Below are 26,519 nucleotides of genomic sequence, written 5' to 3' on the forward strand. Positions count from 1 at the left end.
AACACTTGAAATGTGCTATTAAGTGTAAAACTTGCACTGGATTTCAAAACAGTGTGACAAAACAATAAAATATCTCAGTAATTTTTATTGAAATGTTGAAATGATACTAATTTGAATATATGGGTTAAACACAGCATTAAAGAAATTTTTTAAAAATCCAACTAAAGAAAACGTTAGGTCTAGAGGACTTCATAGTGAACTTTTCCAGTCATGAAAAGGAAGAAATAAAACCAATCTTACATCTCTGTTCCAGAGAGTATAAAATGGGGAATTCCTTCTCAACTGCTTTTGACCCAGCATAATCTTGATAACAAACTTGGAACAGAGTTTTGAAAAAAGATAACTATAGGCAGTCTTACTCATGAACTTACTTTCAAAATACTTAACTGTTAGCAAATAAAATATATTAATTAAACAAAGATGGTTTAACATTTGAAAATAAATCAACATAAATCACCATATTGACAGCATAAAAAGAAGAAAAATTATATGATTATGTCAAGAAATCAGAAAATAATTAGTAAAATTTAACTCCCTACCACAATAAAAAGTCTCAGGAAACTAGGAACAGAAAGAAACTTCCTTAATTTGATAGACTAGCTACAAAACACTAGATGTGCATTGTACTTGATGGTGAAATGTTGAAAGTTTTCCCCCTGAAAATGGGAGTAAAGCATGGATGCCTGGTAAAAATCACTTTTCTTCAAAGCAAGATGAATAAAGATACAAAAACTGGAAAGGAAGAAAGAATACTATCATTATTTGTAGAAAACAATACGATGTATATTGAAAATTCAAAAATCATCAATCTGTCAGATTTAATAAATGAATTTAGTAGTGTTTTTGGATACAAGACAAAATTACAGATTTAATTTTATTTCTATAAATAGCAACAATTCAATTGAAAATGAAATTTAAAGAGTGATACTATTTACAGTAGCATGAAAATACATTAAATACTTAGAAATAATTCTAATGAAAACCTTAAGATAATAAATATGAGGATATACTGTGTTCATGGATTATATAGCTTAATTGAATTCAACAAAATCATAATCAAAATACTGGGGGATTTTTTTCTTCAGATTTGACAAGTTGTTTCCAAAATTTTTGTGCAAAAGGCAAAGAAGAGCTAAGACAATCTTAAAGAAGAATAACAAGCTGGAGAACAGATAGTAGCAGAAGTCAAGGTTTATTGTGAAGCTCTCATTATTAAGACAGTGTGATGTTGGCCAAGGATGGACAGGTAAACCAACTGAACAGAATAGAGTTCAGAAGTAGCCCTACCCACGCCAGATTTTTATGTAGGAGAAAAAAAAATCTTGATCCCTACCCATACTATTCTCACATGTAACTTCTGGATTGATTGTATGTCTAAATGTAATAGTGGTTTCAGAAGAAAATTTGGGAGAAAAGTCCATCAGCTTATAATAGGCAAGATGTCTTCAACAGGATTAAAAAAAACATTAATCATAAAGTAAATGACTGATCAACTGGACTACATCCTTGATTCCTGCAAGCCACTGTGTCCCAGCCCCAGCCTATTCCACACCACAGCCTACCACTAGGTCTTGGATGAATACACGGAGAAAGAGACATGACCTCGGGCTGCTTCTGGGCAGAACTGCAGATGACTGCATGGGCAACATATATGTTTGCTGTGACCACACACTCAAGGACAACAGAGCCTGGTCTAACACAACCCTCAGGGTTTCTACTTTAACAACTAGAGAACAGACCCTGTGCAGGCCCTGACAGGGCAATGACAGCAAAGAGGAGGACCTGCCCCTCATCCTGCACAGGCTCTGGACACCACAACACCAATCACACCCTCTATCAAGGGGATAACAGCCAGCACACTCTAAGGAAAGATGTGGTTGGCATCCATATCAAAACTGGCCCTTGCACCAAAAAGATTGGGCTCACTCAATCTACACAGGGACATTCCCACATAAAAACACCCCTTCAAGACCACAGTAGATAACTGTTTCCCCTAAATTCATAGAGACAGAGAAAGTTAAGTAAAATGAAAAAGCAGAGGAGCTACTCCCACCTAAAAGAACAAGAGAAATCCCCTGAAAGAACAAATAATGAAACAGAATTCTCCAGTCTATCAGACCCTGAGTTCAAAAAGGAGTTAGTAAAACTGCTAAAGGAATTAAGAAAGACTGATAGAAATGCAGATCACTGTAACAAGGAACTAGAGGCTATAAAGAGGAACCAATCAAAATTAGACAATTCACTTGCTAAGGTGAAAACCGATCTAGAAGCAATGCATAGCATATTAAATGACACAGAGCAAATAATTCATCTGAAAGATAGAATAATGGAACTCATCCAGTCAGAACAGCAGTCAGAAAGACAAATGAAAACAAATGAGGGCATCATATGAGATCTCTGGGATAATATAAAGTGTGCCAACCTATGCATAGTAGAAATTCCAGAAGAAGAGAGAGAAAAGGGATCAAAAATGTATTTGAAGAAATAATGACTGAAAACTTCCCCAACCTAAAGGAAGAAACAGATATCCAGGTACAGGAAGTACAGAGGGTCCCAAACAAGATGAACCAAAACAGACCCACACCAAGACATGTCATAATTAAAATAGCAGAAGTTAAAGATAAGGAGAGGATTCTAAAGGCAGCAAGAGAAAAACAGTTACACGGGAATCCCCATAAGACTATCAGCTGATTTCTCTGTAGAAGCTTTGCACACCAGAAGAGAGTGGCATGATATATTCAGATTCCTGAAAGAGAAAAATTTGCAACCTAGAATACTCTATCCAGCAAGATTATCATTTAGAATAGGAGAGAGAAAAAATTTCTCAGACAAGTAAAAACTAACAACATACAGCAATATTAAACCTACCCTACTCTAAATAGAAAAAAAAAAAAAAGCAAGAATCTATAGGAAAGGGAAAAATCACAATAGGAAAGGCAAATATATAAAATGATTGAAGATCACTTAAATAAGCAATGTAGGTTTAAAAAAAAATTGTAATAGTGATTATAAGCAAAAGTGATTAACAGCAAAAGGATAAGCATCAAGATGTAAAATAGGACATCAAAATCAAAATGTGGGGGAGGGAAATATAAAAATGTAGATCATTTACGACGTGTTTGCACTTGCATGACTATCAGTTTAATGCAAGTAGGTATAGTTATAGGTCAGCATACTTGAAATCCAGGGTAACCACAAATCAAAAACATACAGTAGGTGTGGGCAGTGACTCTTCTCCCCATCGCACAGTTTGATAAGACAGCTTCTTCTTTTGAGGGGAAGAGTGGGTGGAGTAGAAAGAAGGTTTGAGGCTCTCAGATACTCCTGAAAAAGAAGAAGCATCTCTTCATGTGATGAGGATAATGTAGTCATTGGAGCAGAGGGCTCTGGTCCCAGGATCCTTCCACACAGTGGCTTTACCAATGGACATTCATAACAACCCAGAGAAACAAAGTAGGAGAAGGAAAATGCAGAGACCAAAAGAGGAGCTCACATATAAGTCACTCCAAGGTTAAAGATGGCAGAGTAGAGAGACCCTGATCTCCTCTCCTCTCATGAGCACACTGAAATCACAAGCAGAAAAATCATTGATGAAAAAGACTGGAACCTATCACAAAACATCTTCTACAGATAGAGACAAAAAGAAGAAATCACAATAAGATGGCTAGAAGAGGCGGACTCCTGATATAATGAAATCTCATACCCCCCAACTGGGTGACCCACTGGGGAATAATTGTATTGCAGAGGTTTTCCCACAGGAGTGAGGGTTCTGAGCCCCACATTGGGCTCTCCAGCCCAGGTCCAGCACTAGGAAGATAGGCCCCCAGAGCACTTGGTTTTGAAGGGCAGCAGGGCTTAAGTGCAGGAGCCCCAAAGGACTGGGGGAAATAGAGATTACACTTTTAAAGGGCACACACAAAGCCTCACATGCACTGGGACCCAGGACAGAAGAAGTAATTTGATAGGAGCTTGGGACAAACCTATCTGCTGGTCTTGGATAGTCTCATCGAGAGGTGGGGGCAGATGCAGCTTACTCTGGGGATAGAGACACTGGTGTCAGACATTTTGGGGAACATTCAGCCACCTGAATGCTGCTTCTATGGCAGCTGACATCTTGGGATTGTCCCTTGAGCTCATTAGTGCCAAGACCTGACACCACCCAACAGCCTACAGGCTACAGTGCTGGGATGCCTCAGGCCAAACAACTAACTGAGCAGGGACACAGCCCAACCCATCAGCAGACAGGTTGACTCATGACCTCATGAGCCCACAGGCTCCTCTAGACATGTCCCTGGAAGCCATGCCCACCCGAGGGCCAACACCCAGCTCCACTCACAAGTGACCAGGCACCAACTCCTCCTGCCTGCAGGCCTGCACAGTCCTCTCAACCAGTCTCACCCACCAGGGGGCAGACAACAGAAGCAAGAAAACAATTTACCCTGGGACCAGTTAGGCCCTGGCCTAGCCCACCAGCAGCCCAAAGCCACCTTCAGGACACCCTGGAGCCCATACCCAACTGTGTCAGGAGTTGGCCCCACCCACCCAACATTCTCAAATGATCTCTGTGATCTCTGGGCCCTGCAGCCAGACTCCAGGACAAGCTCTGCCCTCCAGTAGTGTAGTCCCAGGATCTGGCAACAGTGGATGGGCAACAGCTCCAGAATCTTTGGGACCTTGACTCCACCCACCAGTGAGCCAGCACTAGTCCTGGGGCCCCCTAGGATTCCACAGCCAGCCACCTCATGACCAGGCCCCACTAAACAGCAACCAACAGCATCCACATAAGGCAGGGCCTAGCCAGCAACCAGACTAGGGGCCAACCAAGCCTACTAGACTGCCCACAGAGCCCACCACAAGAGAAGGATCCACACAGCCCTATTAGGGGGAACCCCTAGAGCATATAACTTAGGTGACAAGACAGGAGTACCCAGCAGGGATGCATAGGATGCCTCCTGCAGAGGGCCACTTCTCCAAGATCAAGAAACATAACTAATCCACCACATAATAAAAATACAAATAGCAACTTAGGCAAAATGATGCAGCAGAGGAATGTGTTCCGGACAAAGGAACAAGATGAAACCCCAAAAGAAGAAATAAGATAGGCAGTCTACCTGAGAAAGAGTTGAGAGGAATGACCATAAAGATGGTTAAAGAACTCAGGAGGAGAATGGATGTACAGAGCAAGAAGTCAGAAGTTTGTAATAAAGAGATGGAAAATAATAGAAAGCAACTAAACAGAGAAGAAGAACACAATAACTGAAGTGAAAAATACACTACAAGAAGCAATAGTAGACTAAATGATTCCAAAGCATGGATTAGTGAGCTAGAAAATAGAGTAGTGGAAATCACTGCTGCTGAACAAAAGAAGGAAAAAAGAATGAAAAGAAATGAGGACAGTTTGAAAGACCTCTGGGACAATACCAAGTCCAAGTCTAGTATTCAAATTATAGGTGACCCAAAAGGAGACGAGAAAGGGTCTGAGAACATATTAGAAGACATAATAGCTGAAAACTTTTGTAACATGGGAAAAAGAATAGTCACCCAAGTCCAGGAAGTACAGAGAGTCCTATATAGGGTTAACCCAAAGAGGAACACACCCAGACACATTGTAGTTAGAGTGACAAAAATTAAAGATAAAGAACACTAAAAGCAGCAAGGGAAAAGCAACAAATAACATACAAGGGAACTCCCATAAGGTTATCAGCTGATTTTTCAGCAGAAACTCTGCATACCAAAAAAAGTGGCACAATATATTTAAAGTGATGAAAGGGAAAAACCTACAACCAAGAATACCCAGCAAGGCTCTCATTCAGATTTGATGGAGAAATCAAAAGCTTTACAGACAAGCAAAAGCTAAAGGAAATTCAGCATCACCAAACCAGCTTTGTAGCGAATGTTAAAGGAACTTCTCTAGGTGAAAAAGAAAAGGCCACAGCTAGAAACAAGAAAACTACAAAATGAGAAAGCTCACCAGTAAAGGCAAGCATACACTAAAGGTAGGAAATCACCCACACAGCAAGCTACTAGGAAGGTTAAAATACAAAAGTAGTAAAATAATCTATATTCACAGTAAGTAGTTTAGGGATACACAAAATAATTCGATGTAAAATATTATATGAAAAATAGTAATTGTGGGGGGAGGAGATTACAAATTTAGGGTATTTAAAATGCATTTGAAATGAAGAGATCAACTTAAAACAGTCATGTGCATATATAGACTGCTATACAAAAATGTCATGATAACTGCAAACCAAAAATCTATGATAGATATACACATGAAAAAAGAAAATGGAATCCAAACATAACACTAAAGATAGTCATCAAATCACAAGAGAAGATAACAAAAGAAGAAAGTGGGGGAGAAAAGACCCCCAAAACAAATCCAAAATGATTAACAAATCATGACAATAAGAGCATACCTATTTATAATTACCTTAAATGTAAACAGATTATAGGTTCCAACCAAAAGACACAGACTGGCTGAATGAATACAAAAACAAGACACATATATATGCTGCCTACAGGAGAGTTACTTCAAATTTAGACACACACACAGACAAAGTGAGGGGATGAAAAAGGTATTCCATGCAAATGGAAATCACAAGAAAACTGGAGTAGCAATATTTATCAGAAAAAAAAAAATCTTTAAAATGAAGACTGTTACAAGACCTAAAGGAAGAGACTACGTGATGATCAAGGGGTCAATCCAAGAAGATGTAACAATTGTAAATATATATGCACTCAACATAGGAGCACTTCAATATATCAAATATTAACAGATATTAAAGGAACTATCAACAATAACACAATAATGGTAGGGGATTTTAACATCCAACTTATATCCATGGATGTAATCAATTAGAAACACAGGCCTTAAAATAACACATTAGACCAAATGGACTTAATTGATATATAAATAGACCATTCCATCTGAAACCAGCAGAATACACATTCTTTTCAACTGCAACTGGAACATTCTCCAGGATAAATCACATACTTGGCCACAAAACGAGCCTAGGTACATTTAAGAAAATTGAAATCATATCAAGCATCTTTTCTGACCACAACACTATGAGACTAGAAATCAACTACAAGAAAAAAAACTGCAAAAGTCCACAAATACGTGAAAACTAAACAATATTCTACTGAACAACCAGTTTATCAATAAAGAAATCAGAGGAAATTAAAAAAATACCTAGAGACAAATGAAAATGAAAACATGCTGATCCAAAACCTATTAGACATAGCAAAAGTAGTTCTAGGAGGGAAGTTTTTAGTGATGTAAGCTTACCTCAAGAAACAAGAAAAATCTCAAACAACCTAACTTTACAACTAAAGGAACTAGAGAAAGAAGAACAAACAAAACCCAAAGTTAGTAGAGGGAAAGAGATCATAAAGATCACAAAAAATAAATGAAATAGAGACTGAAAAAAAAAAGCAGTAGGAAAGATCAATGAAACTAAAAGCTGGTCTTTGAAAAAGATAAATAAAATTGATAAACCTTTAGCCAAACTCATCAGGAAAAAAAAGGGAAAAAGTGCAAATTAATAAAATCAGAAATGAAAAAGAAGGTACAACTGACACTATAAAAATACAAAGGATCATAAGAGACTGCCATGAGCAACTATATGCCAATAAAATGGACAACCTAGAAGAAATGGACAAATTCTTAGAAAAGGTACAGTCTAAGACTGAACCAAGAAAAAAGAGAAAATATGAACAAATTACCAGTACAGAAATTGAATCAGTAATTTAAAAACTACCAACCAATAGAAGTCCAGGACCAGATGGCTTCAAAGTTGAATTCTACCAAACATTTAGAGAATAGTTAACACCTATCCTTTTGAAACTATTCCAAAGAATTGCAGAGAAAGGAACACTTCGAACTCATTCTATGAGGCCACCATCACCCTGATACCAAAACCAGACAAAGATACCATGAAAAATGAAAATTACAGGCCATTATCACTGAAGAACATTGATGCAAAATTCCTCAACAAAATACTAACAAACTGGTCCAACAATACATTAAAAGGATCATACTCCATGATCAACTAGGATTTACCCCAGGGATGCAAGGATTTTTTGATACCTCAAATCAATCAATGATATGCACCACATTAACAATTTGAAGAACAAAAACCATATGAACACATCAACAGATGCAGAAAAACTGTTGATGAAATTCAACATTCATTTATGATAAAAAACAGCTCTTCAGAAAATGGGCATAGAAGGAACACACCTCAACATAATAAAGACCATATGACAAACCCACAGCTAACATCATGCTCAGTGTTAAAAAGCTCAAAGCATTTCATCTACAGTCAGGAACAAGGATGCCCATTCTCACCACTTTTATTCAAAATACTGTTAGAAGTCCTAGTCTAGCCACAGCAATCAGAGTAGACAAGAAGTAAAAGGAATCCAGATTGGAAAGGAAGAAGTAAAACTGTCACTGTTTGTAGTTGATATGGTGATAAGAAAATCCTAAAGATGCCACCAGAAAATTAGAGCTCATCAATGAATTTGGTAAAGTCATAGAATACAAAATTAACATAAAAATAAGCAAAATTAATATACAGAAATCTGTTGCATTTCTATACACTAACAATGAAATATCAGGAAGAGAAATTAAGGAAACAATCCCATTTTCCATCATATGAAAAAGAATAAAATATCCAGGAATAAACCTACTTAAGGAGGCAAAAGACCTGTTTTTGTATGGGAAGAATCAATATTGGTAAATGACCATTACTACTCAAGGCAATCTACAGATTCAGTGCAATCCCTATCAAAATACCAGTGGCATTTTTCACAGAATTGGAACAAAAATTTAAAAATTAGAGTGGAAACACAAATAGCCTAAACAATATTGAGAAAAATGGAGCTGGAGGAATCACACTCCCTGACTTCAGACTATACTAAAAAGCTACAGTAAACAAAACAGTATGGTACTGGCACAAAAGCACCCAAAGATCAATAGAACAGAATAAACCCAGAAATAAACCCACGCACTTACAGTCAGCTAATCTATGACAAAGGTGGCAAGAATATACAATAAAGAAAAGACAGTCTATTCAATAAGTGGTGCTGGGAAAACTGGACAGCTACATGGAAAAGAATGAAGTATATGAAATATAGAATATCCTGTAACACCATACACAAAAAATAAACTCAAAATGGATTAAAGACCTAAATGTAAGGCCAGACACTATAAAACTCTTAGAGGAAAAGATAGGCAGGACACTCTGTGACATAAATCACAGCAAGATCTTGTTTGATCCACCTCCTAGAGTAATGAAAATAAAAATAAACAAATGGGCACTTCCTGGTGATCCAGTGGTTAAGACTCTGCACTCCCAATGCAGGGGGCCTGGGTTTGATCCCTGGTCAGGTAATTGGATCCTGCATGATGCAACTAAGAGCCCGCATGCTGCAACTAAAAGATCCTGTATGCCGCAACTAAAGATCCTGAATGCCACAACTAAAGATCCTGCATGTGGCAACAAAGATCCCGCATGCCAGAACTAAGACCTGGTGCAGCCAAATAAATACTTTAAAAGAAAAAGAATATTCTCTCAACAAATAAAATGAGGCTCCTTAAAAAAAAAAGATATCCCCTAATTAAACTTAAAAGTTTTTGTACACCAAAGGAAACCATACACAAAATGAAAAGACAAGCTATGGATTGTCTTTCCAATTCATATTTCAGGAAATATTTGCAAATGCTACTGCTGACAAGGGATTAATTTCAAAATATACAAAGAGCTTATACACATCAATATCAAAAAAAGACATACAGCGCAATCAAAAACTGGGCAGAATCCAAGAAAGACATGCAGATGGCCAATACACACATGAAAAGATGCTCAACATCGCTGGTTATCACAGAAATGGAAATTCACACCACACTGAGGTATCACCTCACACCAGTCAGAATGGTCATCATTAAATAGTCTACAAATAACAAATGCTGGAGAGGGTGTGGAGAAAAGGGAACGCACCTAAACTTTTGGTGGGAATGTAAAGTGGTGCATTCACTGTGGAAAACAGTATGGAGATTCCTTAAAAAACTAAAAATAGAGTTACTATATGATCCAGCATTCCCACTCCTGGGCATATATCCACAGAAAACTCTAATTCAAAAGGATACATGCAGGAACTTCCTTGGTGGTCCAGTAAGTAAGACTCCATGCTCCCAATGCAGGGGGCCCAGGTTCAATCCCTGGTCGGGGAACTAGATCCTGCAGGCTTGCCGCAACTAAGAGTCCACATGCCTCAACTAAGAAGTCCACACACCGCAACTAAGAAAACTGCATGCGGGCTTCCCTGGTGGCACAGTGGTTGAGAGTCTGCCTGCCGATGCAGGGGACATGGGTTTGTGCCCCAGTCTGGGAAGATCCCACATGCCGTGGAGTGGCTAGGCCCGTGAGCCATGGCCGCTGAGCCTGCGCATCCGGAGCCTGTGCTCCGCAACGGGAGAGGCCACAACAGTGAGGGGCCTGCGTGCCGCAAAAAAAGAAAAGAAAGAAAACTGCATGCTGCAACTAAGAAACCCGCGTGCCGCAACTAAGGATCCCGCATGCTGCAACGAAGATCCCATGTGCCACAACTAAGATCCAGCATAGCCAAAATAAATAAATATTTTTTAAAAAAGAAAAAAAAAACTAAAACAGAAGGATACATGCACCCCAATGTTCATAGCCACAGCATGTACAATAGCCATGGAAGCAACCTGAATGTCCATTGACAGAGAAATGGATAAAGAAAATGTGGTATATATATATACACACACACATATACATAAAATGTGATAATACTCAGCCATAAAAAGAATGAAATAATGCCATTTGCAGCAGCATGCATGGACCTAGAGATATCATACTTTAGTGAAGTAAGTCAGACAAAGACAGATATCATAAGATATCACTTATATATGGAATCTAAAAAAGTGATATAAAGGAAGTCATTTACAAAACAGAAACCAACTCACATACATAGAAAATAAACTGAAAGTTACCAAAGGGGACAGGGATGGGGAGGGATAATTTAGGGATTGGAGATTAACACACGCACACCCTTGTCAGTTGAATCATTGCAAATATTTTCTTCCAGTCCGTAGATTGTCTTTATTTTGTTGGTGATTTCTTTTGTTGTGCAAAAGCTTTTAAGTTTGATTAGGTCCCATTTGTTTGTGTTTGCTTTTATTTCTGTTGTCTTGGTAGACAGACCTAAGAACCTCTTCAAACAAAAGTCCAGGACTGGATGGCTTCACTGGGGAATTCTCCCTAACATACAAAGAAGAACTTAAATGTATCCTTTTCAAACTATTCCGAAAGATTGAAGAGGAGAGAACAGTCTCAAAGTCATTCTATGAAGCCACCATCACCCTAGTAACAAAACCAGACAGAGACACTGCAGAAAAGAGAATTACAGGCGAATATCTTTGACAAATATAAATGCAAAAATTGTCAACGAAACATTAGCAAACTGGATCCAACAATACATAAAAAGGAGCATTCCATGATGAAGTTGGATTCATTCCAGGGTCACAAGGATGGTTCAATACACAAATCAATCAATATTATACACCATATTAATGAGAGCAAAGGCAAAAACCACATGATAATTTCAATAGATGCAGAAAAATTTGACAAAATTCAATATCCATTCATGATAAAAACTCACCAAAGTGGATTTAGAGGGAACATATCTCAACATAATAAAAGTTGCTTATGACAAACCCACAGCCAACATAATATTCAGTAGTGAAAAGCTGAAAGCCTTCCCAATAAATTCAGATTTAAGACAAGATGCCCATTCTCACCACTGTTATTCTACATAGTATTGCAAATCCTAGCCACAGCAATCAGACAAGAAAAATAAATTTTATCCAAACTGGAAGGGCAGAACTTAAAACGTCACTATTTGCAGATGATATGATACTCTATTTTGAGTACCCTAAAGTCTCCACGTAAAACCTATTCGGTACTAATAAATGAATTCAGCGAAGTAGCAGGCTACAAGATTAATATACGGAAATCTGTTGCTTTTCTTTACACTAACAATAAAATATCAGAGAAAGTGAAAAAACAATCCCATTTAAAATCACATCAAAAAGAAAAAAGTATTGATACCTAGGAGTAAACTTAACCAAGGAGCTGAAAACTATATAACATTGATAAAGGAAATTGAGGGTAATTCAAAGAAAGGGAAAGATATCTCATGCTCTTGGATTGGAAGAATTAATATTGTTAAAATGGCCATACTACCCAAAGCAATCTACAGATGTAATGTGATCCCTATCAAAATATCCATGACATTTTTCACCAAACTAGAACAAATAATTGTAAAATATATATGGAACCACAAAAGACCCAGAACTGCCACAGCAATCCTGAGGAAAAAGAATAAAGCTGGAGGCATAACCCTTCCAGACTTCAGACTATATTACATAGTTATAGTAATCAAAACATTGTGGTATTTGCACAAAAAGATATTTAGATCAACGGATCTTTAGAATAGAGAGCACAGAATTTAACTCACACACCTATGGTCAGTTAACCTCTGACAAAGGAGGCAGGAGTGTACAATGGAGTAATGACAGTCTCTTTAGCAAATGGTGTTGAGAAAGCTGGACATCTGCATGTAAGTCACTGAAATTGGTACACTGCCTCATACCATATACAAAAATGGTTTAAAGACCTAAATTTAAGACATGACACCATAAAACTCGTAGAAGAGAACATAGGCAGAGCATTCTTAGACATAACTGATAGCAATATTTTCTTAGAGCATTCTGCCAATGTAAAAGAAATAAAAGCTAAGATAAATGAATGGCACCTAATAAAACTTACAAGCTTTTACACAGCAAAGGAAACCATAAACAAAATGAAAAGACAACCTACCAACTGGGAGAAAATATTGGCAAATGATGCGACTGACAAGGGCTTAATTTCCATAATATACAAGCAGCTCATACAACTCAATAACAAAAAAACAAATAGCCCAATCAAAAACTGGCCACAGACATTTCTCCTAAGAAGACCTACATGTGGCCAACAGGCTCATGAAAAAATACTCACCATCACTTATTATCAGAAAGATGCAACTCAAAACCACAAAGAGATGTCACCTCACACTGGTCAGAATGGGTATCATCAAAAACTGTACAAATAATAAATGCTGGAGAGGGTGTGGAGAAAAGGGAACCCTCCTACACTATTGGTGGGAAGGTAAATTGGTGTAGCCACTATGGAAAACAGTATGGCGTTTCCTTAAAAATCTAAAAATAGAGTTACCATCTGCTGCAGCAATCCCATTCCTTGGTATATATCCAGAAAAGATGAAAACTCTATTTCAAAAAGATACATGCACCCCTATGTTCATAGCAGCACTATTTACGATAGCCAAGACATGGAAACAACCCAAGGGCCCATTAACAGATGATTGGTCTAAGAATATGTAGTATAAATATACAGTGGAATATTAACTCACTCATAAAAAAAATGAAATATTGCTATTTGCAGCAACATGGATGGACCTATAGAATATCATACTTTAGTGAAGTAAGTCAGGCATGTATCATATGATATCACTTATATGTGGAATCTAAAAAGTAATACAAATGAATTTATATACAGACACGAACTCTCAAACATAGAAAACAAACTTATTGTTACCAAAGGGGAGATAAGGAGGGGGAGGGAAGAACTAAGAATTTGGGATTAACAGGTACAAACTACTATTTGTAAAATACATAAGGAACAAGAATGTACTGTATAGCGCTGGGAACTCTATTCAGTATCTTGTAATAACCTATAATGAAAAGTAATCTGAAATGAAATAACTGAATCACTTTGCTATACACCTAACTCAGTACTGTGCACAGTACTTACACAATAAGTCAACTGTACATCATTTTTTTAAAAAATCCCTTTGAATCTGTCTGTCCTTCCCCTGTCCCATTCCCTTCCTTCTACTCCTAGAAGGTAACCCCTTTTTTGGTGATATATCCATGTTGATACATATGTCTTGCTAATCCCTTGACCTACTTATGAGATCCTATTGTATTATTTTTCATTTATCCTATTCTTTTTTAATTACAGTAAAAGCTCCACTGAAAGTTCTTATACATCTCCTTGTGTTTTGAATGTTTCTGCATACTTTATAATAGTTACTGTGTTTTTTGGTCATGTTAAAATTATACTGTCCTCTTAACCTTGCTTATGGTGTCATTAGTTGTATAGAAGTTTTAAATTTGGATTGTAAAATATGTTATTTCTTCTGTTTATAGATTTTACTACTTGTGTCTTTCGGCTAGAAAATGTATTTTGAGTGAGAGTATGCCAGGCACTGCTTGGAATATTGGTGAACAAAGCAGACAATAGTCTCTGCATTTTTAGAGCTTAAGAAAGCTTTCTGTATCTCAAGGTCAATAATACATTTTCTTTCAATAATTATTAACTTTTTAAAACATTTGGATCTTTAATCTATCTGTAATTTACTTTCCATTTAGTGTGTGCTGGGATCTAATTTTATTTTTTTACCCAACACTATTAGTTGAAAAGCAGTACTTTGTCCATTTATTATAGTTATAATTCCACTTCTTTTATATACTGCATACCCATAAATACTTGAATCTATTTCTGAATTTTCTGTACTGTTCTGTTTGTTACTGTGTCTGAACCATATTGTTTTAATTACTCTAGCATTATAGTGTTTTCTCATGTAGTAGAGCAAGTTCTCCCCTCTTTTTTTTTTTTTTTTGGCCAGATTATCTTGGCTATTCTTGCACATTTACTCAAACATAGGAACTTTACCATCTGTTTAAGATCAAGTTTCATAAATTATTCTATTGGATTTCTTTTTTGGAATTGCATTGTACCTGCAGTGAATTTTAAGAAATATATACATTTATAATACTGACTGTTCCACATATGAATATGGTATAGAACCCTGTTTATTTAGATCCTTTATGTCCTTCAGTAAAGTTAATATTTTATTAAAGTTATTGCAACATTTTTTTTGTTTTATTCTCAAGTACTACCTTTTCTTATAGTAGTGAATACCATATTTTTTCCTATCACATTTTCTGATTATTGCTGGTATTTGGGAAAGCAGCTGTTTTTTTCATGTTTGATCTTCTATCTGGTGACTTGGTGTACTCTGTTCTTAGTCCTAATAATTGGTAGATTATAGAGAGAGTTTTCTAGGTAAATGGTCAAATTGTCTGTAGATCAGAATAGTATTGTATGTTCCTTTTCAACCTTTAGATCTCCAACCCCCTGTCCCTGCAGCAGATTCCACTGATTGGAACCTTTAGTACAATGCTGAGTTTTAGCAGTGATAGTGAGCAGCCTTGTATTATTACTGAATTTCGTGCAGTGCTTCTGATGTTCCACTATGAAGAATAGTAATTGATGTAGGTTTTTGGTAGATGTTCTTTATCAATCGAGAAATTTCTTCCTATTTCTATTTTGCCAAGAGTTTTATTATGTATGGGCGTTAAAATTTACTGAATACATTTTTGGCATCAGTTAATATAACTTTTTTTTTCTCTTTCCCTCTTTTGTAATTGCAGTGACAGATTTAAGGTTATAAAATGTTTACTTGTATTTAATTTTAAACTACTGTCAGTTTTGACTAGAAAGATGTGAGAAAACAAAATTTTAATATGCAGTATTTTCTGTTACAGAAATCTGTCTTCAAAGGAGTTGCAGGTGACACAGTAGAAAACTCAGTAGTTGACCAAAGGTAAGGTTGAATTACCAGAAAAATATTATTTTCTTAATTATGTTTAATTATTGTTAATTTTTTAGTATTAGGAATGTTTATTTTGTATTCTGCTATAATTAGGTTTAAATGATCTGTCATTGAATTGACAAGGGGAAAAAAGCCAGTATTATTGTCTATAATAGTGGTTCTCAACTGAGTGATTTTTGCTTCCCTTCCCTCCCCAGATATTTGACAATGTCTGGAAACATTTTTGCTTGTCACAATTGTGGAGGGTAAGGGTGCTAGTGGCATCTAATGGGTAGAGGCCAGGAATGCTACTAAACATCCTACAGTGCACAGGTCAGCCCCCAACAACAAAAAATTATTCAGCCTAAAATATTAATTGAGCTAAGGTTGAGAACCTCTGGTTTAGGAAAAAGGCAAAGTATTGATTGCTATGGAGAAAACTAACATAAAAATTTTGATGTTTAATTTATTTCATGTTACATATTTATTAAACTAGATTAAAAAGAATATGTATCTTTTTAACTTTGAAATTTTCTTTAGCTTTTTAGTTCCTCTTATTACTGAGTATGATAAGCATCTGGAAGAGCTAAATGGGCAGCTGAAATATTATCAGGTATGGAATCATAGCTATCAACCATTTGGTAATATTTTCTTATTAAAAAAAGAAAAAATAGACTCCCTTTCTTTACAAAAACATTGATAAGGAAGAAAATGTTTACCTGTAATCAATTTACGTGTTATTTTCTGATGTACAGCAAAGTGATTCAGCTATACACATTTACACATTTATGTGTGTGTGTGTGTATATATGTATTCTTTATCAGATTCTTTTCCATTATAGGTTAGTACAAGATATTGAATCTAGTTCCCTGTGCTATACAGTAGGTCCTTGTTGTTTATCTGTTTTATATATAGTAGTGTGTATCTGTTAATCCCAAACTCTTAATTTATCCCTGCCCCCTCTTTTCCCCTTTGGTAACCATAAGTTTGTTTTCTACTTCTGTAAGTCTGTTTCTGTTTTAAGTATAATTTTTTTTTTTTAGATTCTACATATAAATGATATCATATGATATTTGTCTTTCTCTGTCTGACTTACTTAGTATGATAATCTCTAGGACCATCCATGTTGCTGCAAATGCATTATTTCATTCTTTATGGCTGAATAATATTCCATTGTATATATGTACACCACATCTTTTTTACCCATTCATGTGTTGATAGACACTCAGGTTGCTTCCAACTGTTGGCTATTGTAAATAGTGCAGCTCTGAACATTGGGGTGCATGTATCTTTTTGAATTAGAGTTTTTGTCTTTTCCGGATATATATCCAGGAGTGGGATTGCTGGATCGTATGGTAACTCTGTTTTTAGTTTTTTAAGGAACCTCAATACTGTTTTCCAGTTTATATTCCCACCAACAGTGTAGGAAGGTTCCCTTTTCTCCACACCCTCTCCAGTATGTATTGTTTGTAGACTTTTTGATGATGGCCATTCTGACCAGTCTGAGGTGATATACTTCACTGTGGTTTTGATTTGCATTTCTCTAATAATTAATGATGTTGAGCATCATTTCATGTGCCTGTTGGCCATCTGTATGTCGTCTTTGGAGAAATGTCTATTTAGATCTTCCCCCCATTTTCTGATTGGGTGGTTGTTTTTTTGCTGTTGAGCTGTATGAGTTGTTTGTTTAAATTTTTTAATTGATAAAGAACAACAGAAAGCTCTCTTTTGCACAAATGGTATTTTGCTTTTATTTTTAGGACTAGTGAGCCTAAAGTTTCTGCTGAATTCACTCTCTCAAAATTGCTATAATGACATGTGGTTTGATTGTTATAAAATGGAATATCTAGTTATCTTGAAATTAAACTGTTCTAAATTTTAATTTTTTATAATTTACCTGATTCATATATGTCTTTAATCAGCTAGTTTACTAAGGTGTTTAACTTCTTTTTTCCATTTGGCATTCTCCATCTAAGAGTGATTACTGGATTAACTTCAAGAGAGAGGAAGCTGTAGCAGAAAGCCTAAGGGGCAAGAATAGTTGCTACTTTTAGAGACAAAAAAGATGTTGACAGCTACTTCTTAAAACACTTGCTCAGGGCTTCCCTGGTGGCGCAGTGGTTGGGAGTCCGCCTGCCGATGCAGGGGACACGGGTTCGTGCCCCGGTCCGGGAAGATCCCACATGCCGCGGAGCGGCTGGGCCCATGAGCCATGGCCGCTGAGCCTGCACATCTGGAGCCTGTGCATTGCAATGGGAGAGGCCACAACAGTAAGAGGCCCGTGTACTGCAAAAAAAAAACAAAAACAAACAAAAAAAAACACTTGCTCACATAGATATTATTGAGTAGCAAAGCTCTTATGATTTATCTTATTGACCAGTCAAAAAATAGTATATCTTGAAAGCAGGAAAATATTCACAATAATTCTCTATATGAAAGTTTCTTCCAGAAATGTAAATAATAGGGGAAAATTTGATGATAAGAAAGGTACTGCTGAATTTTTGTTTTCTTTCAACGATTAAATGTTTTGAAATATTTTACAGTAAAGAATCTTTAGTGTTACTCTCATGATCCACCCTGAATCCTAGTTAATGCATATATCCTACCTAATTATTTGAATAATATTTTTCAAGATACGCTGACATTTTTGCAATTTTTAAAGATCGATTTTTTTAAAATAATTACAAAATGGGGATAATTGCTACAATAAAATCCAAACCTCTTAGTCTGCATGGCATTCAAGCAAGGCCTGCCACCTGCCTTTCCTGTTTTACCTCTCATTGCATGGCTCCATGTGTGGTCAGTTCTCAGTTATCTGGTAGTAAATTCATTCATTTTGATTTAATTGTGATTCAGGCACAGCAGGGACCTGGGAAAGGTTCACCTTTCAAGCCGGCTTTGTAGTTAAATAATTGGCTGTTACTGTTTTCCTAGGGGAAGCTTCCTTGAGCTTCTCTAGTTGAAAGGGAGAGAGAAAGGCTTGGAGGATTGCCTGTTCCACCCTTCCCTTGCCAGGTTCACTCCAGGATTGGCTCTTCTCCTTTAGCCTGGGGTACCCAATCAAGAGTAATGGACAGATCATGAATTGATTGCAGTTTTGTTTTAAGTATGATTTTACATGGCCTCCTTCCTGATCTCCACTTGCTCGTTTACTCTTACTGAGAACTGATGACTATGCCTGTGTCGTCTAATATTTTTTGCTTCTTTGCTTTTACTCATATTTCACCCTACTTGAAATGCCCTTTCTTTCCTGTTGAAATCTTGCAATCCCTTTAACCCCTCAGAGAAAATTAAAAATACCTTCATTTCATTCCCTTTACAGTATATATTTTATTCGTATTGGTATTTTAGTTAGTGATTTTTTTTTTTTTTTTACCGTCTTTCCTACTAATGTATGTGTTAGTGACCACATTGGTTTACTGTAGCAGCCTTGTATAGGGCAGAGAGTTTATACAACTAAACAAGGTGGTCAATCAGAGACTGAATGAATTATTGCTAAAGAAGATCTTTATTTGCTTTTTTCCCCATTAACATTTTACTTCTTGAAATTCAAGCACTTACATGGGCTTCACCTAAACTAAGATGAATTACGATATATATTCAAGGTCTAGGGATCATCGGATATTTCTTACAGTGACATATTAAGGAATATCTTACATCTCTTTTCCTATAAACATCTCTAAATATAGGAATTACATTTTAAAATATTTATTAATATGTTATATAAAATATTTTTACTTATATTCTATTCAAAATGTTCTATTATGTTCTGTGTATCATTAAAATATCTATATTTAATATTGCTTGTTAGAAGTGAAGAATAATTACTTCTTATCTGTAGACTAGTGTCATAGAATCTGATTGCTTGCATATGAATGAACTACTTAATATAAATCTAATTGTCTGGAAAATGTTTTTCTGCAACCATATTTTATTCTTTCAGAAACAGATGGGTGAGATGAAACTACAACTTGAAAATGTCATCAAGGAAAATGAAAGGTAGATCAATTAACTACTGATTATCTTATTGTTGTCTTAGGTAACTTTTATTATTGTTATTTAGTATTTTATTCATGGAGTATACTGGTTATGAGTGTGGACGCTGGGGTCTGATTTCCTTTTTGACTCCTGGCTCCATTGCTTATTAGCTATATGACCTTGGACAAGTTAACCTCTGTGTGCTTTAGGGTTTCCTCATCTATAAGTGGGAGACAATAACAGAACCTATTTCTTAGAGCTGACTGTAAGGGATAAAGTAATTGCTTAAAATAGGGTACATAATAAGCACCTTATAAATATTAGCAATCATGAATAGTATAGTATAGAATATATATTATATTAGGAAACATACTGATAAAACGGAAACCTGTCAACCCACCATCCAGTTAAGAGCTAAAATGTTCTCAATACTGGTGCACTTATTCATGTTTTCCTTCCCTATCCCATGCCCCTCCTTCCCTCTGCCAGCAGTTAATACTGTCTTGAATTTTTGTTTATCGTTCCCTTGCTTTTTAAAATTTTTGTAGGTATGTGTATTCCTAATGATATATTATTTAGTTTTGCATTTTTAAAAACTTCCAAAAATAGTATTATTTAGTCTTCTGAGACTTACTTTTTTTCCACTCAATATCATGCATAAGCAGAAGAGTTTCAGGGTTGGGTCATAGGCTATGTGAATATTCAATTTTGCAAAATATTGCCAATCTAATTTCCAAAGTGGCTATACCAATTTACATTCCTACCAGTGATATTTATGAGTTCTTATTGATTTGTATATTTTATCAGCACTTGCTCTTACCAGGTTTCTTAATTTTTGTTATTTTGAGTCTTAAATGGTATTTCATTGTGGTTTTAATTTACATTTTCCTGAATATCAATATGGTTAACCATTTTTCATGTATTTATTTACCCATGTGGTTTTCTCATGAAACGCTTGTTCATTTCTTTTTCCCATTTTCTCTTTATCTTTTCCTTAAATTGTCAAAGTACTTTATATAATCTGTATTCTGAATATTTGTTAGTGTGCTGATCAGTGTAGACAGTAACCATCATAGACACTTCAAACAAGAAGGGATTTAGTCACTTACAGTTAAGTACTATGTAGGTAAGATAATTGGTTTTAGAGTCATACCTTAGAGGCTGAGATTCTGAGGCCAGGAATTTATGCTGCTGCCACCATCTCTGTAGCTACCACTACAGCATCACTTCCATGGAGCTGAAAACTTGACACTGGAAAGTGGGGCATGAGGTACTCACTTCAGGAGACACTCACGTCTATCAGTTTTGCTTGTCATCTGTTGTACCTATAGAAGAATGTTCTCAGCTCACTTCTGCCTTCTATATCCCCTTCAAGTGCCCGTCACTGGTGAACCTTTAATTCCATCCACCACACCAGCTGCAAGGACATCCGGGAAACATAGTTTTAGACTTTCAGCCATTATGAAAGCTGCTGGGATATGGAAAGGGATGGGAATGAATAATGAGTGCCAATGGCGCATTCAATGTGCTAGACAATAGATATATTTCAGATATCTGTTCCCAGGTTGTGATATGTTTGATCAACAGAAATTTCTTTTCCTTTTTTTTTTTTTAATTTTGAGGTAGTTGAATATATCAGTCTTCTTTCTTATGGTTGTTGGTCTTTGTGTATAACAAATCCTCTCTCAGCCTGTGGTCCTAAAGATCTTCTCTTACATTTTCTTCTAAAAATGTTCAGAGTTTTATTCTATCCCAAGTTTAACTTTTAAAGGTCATGCAACTGGACTGAGACCTGATATATCTTTTGTTGTCGCCTTACAAAACAAAACCAAAAAATGAAGAAATACATTTTTTTTTGGTTTTAAATTCATTTAAAGCATAAGCTCTTTTTAAGTTTGGCATTCCTTTGTTTGCATTCTTCTATGTAAATCTCTTAATTGGATTTTCAGTTTTTCTCGTTTATTTGTGTTTTTTCCCATGGGAAAGTTTTTCTAACTTTAACTTTATATGATTTACTATTCTTTCTCAAAAATCTTCCTATTAAAGACTATTGCTAAGATTTTTGAATCACCAGTGTATGTAAGCTAAGTTTGTATTTTAATGTATTGGAGATAATACGGTGTTATGTGATTGAGCTAACGATTTAGTTGTTTCCTATATTTGACTCCATACTCTTCCTTTTATGTCCAGGTCTTTTGAAACCAGTCTTTTAAAAATCTGCCTTTACCTGTTTAATAGTACTGCAGTCATGGCTCATGAATGTATTTATTCTTAGTATAATAGGGAAATGGGAAAAATGGATTCTGAGCTTATTAAAAGGCACTTTTAGTAACTCGAAATGTCATCAGGTTTTAAAGTGAACTCTATGCCCTTAGGGCAACAACCTGCTTTTAAGTATTGCTGTTAAAGACTGCAAAATCAAAAAGAGCTTATCATTTTTAAGGAAAATGTCTTAAATATGGTCAAGTCTGAATAATGGAAGCTAGCAGTGGCATGGATTATACAATAGTATGCAATTCCACATTATTGGGTTTTGGAAACTTTTTAATACATTTGTGTATAGGCGAGTATTTTCTGGGAATTGATTACAAATAGAAAATAATGAAGTCATTTTATAAAATGAGACTTAGGAAGAGGTGAAAAGATATTCATTTTATCATCCTTCCCATTTTTAGTTTATTCCTTTAAACTCAGTTCATGTTTTTTATTTTGTTTTTGTCTCATTTTTTCTTTAATATCATATTTCCTCCTCATAACTTGCCAGAGGATGAAAATTGGATATGATAATTAAATGAGTGAATATATATACAGCACTTCCTGGCACTAAGAAAATACTACCTTTTATTGTTATTATTTTTATTTTATTATTGAGGGTATGAAAGACATTATTTGTTGCCTCCATAAGAGCTATTTTCCCTTCTTTCATAATTCATATAACCCTGATTTTGTTCCAGTTGCATTGTGCTCAGCGGAGATGAGCTTCTTCCACAATCTCAGGTGATAAAACTTTGATTATAAACCAGTGCACATTTCTTTTTGCCAAGAATTGGTCTAAGTATGAACATGTGACTCACTTGTACCCAGTGAAGTATAAGGGAGAGTCTGTCGTAGAGCCTCTGGGAAAGCTTTTTCTCCCTGATAAAAAGAGAGACTGGCAAGAAGAAAACAACCTCCTTCCTGTTCCTTGTCATTTTAGAAAGTGATATATGTTGAAGCTGCTATACCCATTTTGTAACCATGAGAGCATGTATCAGAAACACAATGAGATTAGAAGAAGGGAAAGATGGGGAAGCCTTTGGTCCTTAAATTACATTATTGAACTGCTGAAACAAATCTAGAGCCACTTGCCTTCAGATTTAATATTTGGTGAGGTAATAAAACATTCATTCAGTCATTCACAAATATTTATTGAGTACTTACTAAGTACCAAGCACTGTTCAAGTTTCTGGAATACATTAGTAAATAAAACAGACAAAAATCACTGTTGCTTGTAGTCAAAGTATAGTAACTAGTACAGAGACTTAACGACATCTGTCAGGGATTCACAAACTACAGCTTGAGGGCCAAATCTGGCCTGCCACTTCTTTTGGTAAATAAAAGTTTATTAGATCACAGCCAGACTTGTTCATTTGTATACCGTCTATGGCAGCTTTTGCTCTACAATGATGGAGTTGAATAGTTGAGACAGAGACTGAATGGCCCACAAAACCTAGAATATTTGGTATCTGGTCCTTTACAGAAAAAGTTTACTCTTCTCTGATACATGTAGCTATCTTTTGCTGCTCAGTCTGTTAACTAGTCTTTGGTTCAACTGTCACCAAAAAGCTTTTTTGAAATTTATAACTGTTTACTTTTTTATTTAGGCATATATGTAGCTTTAGAGCACAGAAACAGAAAACTTCAACAGGAGTATAAAGTTAGTATTTAATAAATTAAAACAATTATATTTAGCATATTATTTATTTTACTAAGTTTGTAAGTTTTTGTTTTATGATAGTCTAATATATTTATCTTTTTAAGATTAAAACTAAATATTTATGATTTAGAAGATTTCAATAGCATTATAAAATAGAATTTTTTAGCACTATTTTCATTGATTTGTTCTTATTGACCAATGATAATTGAATAATAAATAATAATATAGATCAGAGTTGTAATTTTAGGTTTGCTTTCACCATCCCTAATTATTATATCATAGGGTATGTTGATAATAGCCTATGAACACAGTATAGTCTATTTGAAATTTGGGAGGAAGGCGTTCATGTGTATATTTATAAAAATAGTAATAAAGCCATTATTTTTCAGTACTTGTCCAAAAATGGTATTCTCTACCCCAAACCTTTATTTATATAATAGCAAAAGATGAATATATTTGATCTATTTTCCAATGAGAGAGTGAAAAGATATCTCTGGAACAGAGCTATCTCTGGAACAGTAAACCCTGCTGTTCTGATGCTAGTTTACACCATTATACTGTGAGGAAACCATCCCCAAAAGTTCACCCAAATCCTAAGCTTTCATTATAAAGTTTAATATTTCTCTTTTTAATAACCTTATATAAATTCAGAGGTACCCTGATTTCTGTGTATGTCTCTGTTTATAATAAGTCTGTGTTTGTATATTTATGTATATATATGCCTCTTACCACACCCTCCTTTGATGACTAGTCTCCAGTCAACACTGGCCGTCTTACTTCGTCTTTCTTAAAACTGGCAAACCAGTTTCCACCAGAAGACCTTTTGCATATTTCTTCTGCCTGGAATGTTATTCTCCAGACCTACACAGGACTGTCTCCTCTTCAATCAGGCAGGCATTCCCTGACCACATTATCTAGCACTCTTCCTCCCTCCCCAACTTTCTGTTTTATATTATCCAATTTTATTTGTGGTACCTATTACTACCTGAAATTATTTATTTGCTTGGTTATTATCTGTCTTATCTACTAGAATGTATCCTTCGTGGAGCAGGGCCCTTGTCTATTCTGTTTATCACTGTATACCTAACACCTTTGAACAGTGCTTGATACATATTAAATGCTCAAAAAATATTTTTTGAGTGGATGATTGCAAATATTAGGAACATAAACACATACATATATTCATATTTGGCTGTTTTTTCTTCAAGAAATAGAAACAGGTCATTCTGAGTAAATGGGAATGTATGATAAGGAGGAACATGGAATACAGCTAGAACTGGGAAACAATTAGGACAATCTCTGAGGATATGCTCCTCTTATCAGTTGTCTCATACAGCCTTAATTGTCCCCCTCAGTAATGGCACCCCTTTCCATGTAGCAGCTGCTTCTATTCTTCCAACCAAAAAGCTGATTCTCTCTGTTCTTTAGGTCAAATCCTGAAGGTACCCATTCTTGTTAGTTACTAATGGCCAACACTACTATTTTCAGTACGCTTCATGCCAGTCAGCGTATGATAGGGCTGCCCTTGAGAAATATGCAAAACTTTAATCTAATCATTGACTTCCCTCTGTAAAAAATAACCTGCGCTATTCCCCAGAGCATGGGTTATGGTCAAGGATTACTTAAGTCTGCACATGGCAGATGGTGTTAACTATAACATGTCCAATATATACATTAGATTGTAATTGTTGAAGATATCACTCTGGCTGGAGACATCAGAGAAGGCTTAAGTGAGGGAATGAAATTTGAGCAGAGTCTTTAAGAATGAGTAGGAGTTCATCAAATGAAAAATCATATGTTTATTAAAATACAGATCATTTACTGTGGTTATATCTCAGCGTATTTGTATAGGGGAATTAGGCATAAGACTGGGATGGTGGGCAGGGAGCAGATCATATAAGATCTTATATGCTCTGCTAAGAGATTTAAACTTGTCTTTCAGATGGCGTAGGGGGCTCTTCAAGGGCTTTTAGCAGAGGAGGAGGGTGCACTGTTGAAGGATTGAATTCAGTTACACTTTAGAACTTGAAAATTCCGAATTTTTCTGGAAAGAATATATATGATTCACTGTAGGAGCAGAAGAAGGGAAGCAACAATTCTAGTTATCAGACTGTTCTGTATTAATCCCCAAAAGAAACACTACACCATGGCAGGGATGTGGATACCTTCACTGAGGAAGCTTGGACTTAAGGATGAAAAATGTCAGGTGAGGGAAGGCATGTAGAGAGGTTGTACCAGGCAGTTGTCTAGAATGTTTTCTAATTATATGTATTTGTCTTACTCTATCTTCTCTCTTACTCGACTGTAAGATTCCCTAACACTATTCCCCGTTCCCCTATTTTAAGATCTACAAAATTGGGATGTAGCAATAGTGAATGACATGTCAAGATTAATAAGCAGCAATTTTTATTTTTAATAGTATGTAAAAGAATGGTGCATCTTACTATCAATGACAAATTCAATTCAAAGAAAGACTGGTTAGAAGTGTATTTGATTTGTCTTTGTCACCTCAGAGATCAAAACTTTTATAAAGTCATCATGGCCAAAATTCTATTGCCTATTAATGCTAATTAGTTATAATTTCAGGACTGCAGTTACTGGCTGGGTGATTTTCCTGGTATTAATACTTTAATCTATCTGGAACTCAGTTTCTTTCTTTCTTTTTTTTTTTTTTTACTGAAGTATAGTTGATTTACAGTGTTGTGCCGATCTCTGCCGTACAGCAAAGTGACTCAGTTATACACATATATACATTCCTTTTCCGTATGTTATTTTCCATTATGGTTTTGAATATAGTTCTTATTTTCCATTATGGTTTTGAATATGGGATATTGAATATAGTTCCCTGTGCTATACATTAGAATCTTGTTGTTTATCC

The 26,519-nt window shown here is 35.7% G+C and overlaps 1 protein-coding gene across 2 annotated transcripts in view; it reads left to right on the forward strand.

The window, feature by feature from the left end:
• The window catches only part of SCLT1 (sodium channel and clathrin linker 1), a 256,303-nt gene that overhangs the window by 44,780 nt on the left and 185,004 nt on the right, over positions 1–26,519 (forward strand). For both annotated transcript variants that reach the window (XM_079919329.1, XM_079919328.1), the window contains 3 exons: positions 15,701–15,759; positions 16,288–16,360; positions 19,691–19,746. In XM_079919329.1, the coding sequence (XP_079775455.1) occupies positions 15,701–15,759; positions 16,288–16,360; positions 19,691–19,746 (188 nt within the window). The remainder of the gene's footprint in view (positions 1–15,700; positions 15,760–16,287; positions 16,361–19,690; positions 19,747–26,519) is intronic.

The sequence above is a fragment of the Stenella coeruleoalba genome (assembly GCF_951394435.1).
Source record: "Stenella coeruleoalba genome assembly, chromosome: 4".
In the NCBI taxonomy this organism is placed as follows: Eukaryota; Metazoa; Chordata; class Mammalia; order Artiodactyla; family Delphinidae; genus Stenella; species Stenella coeruleoalba.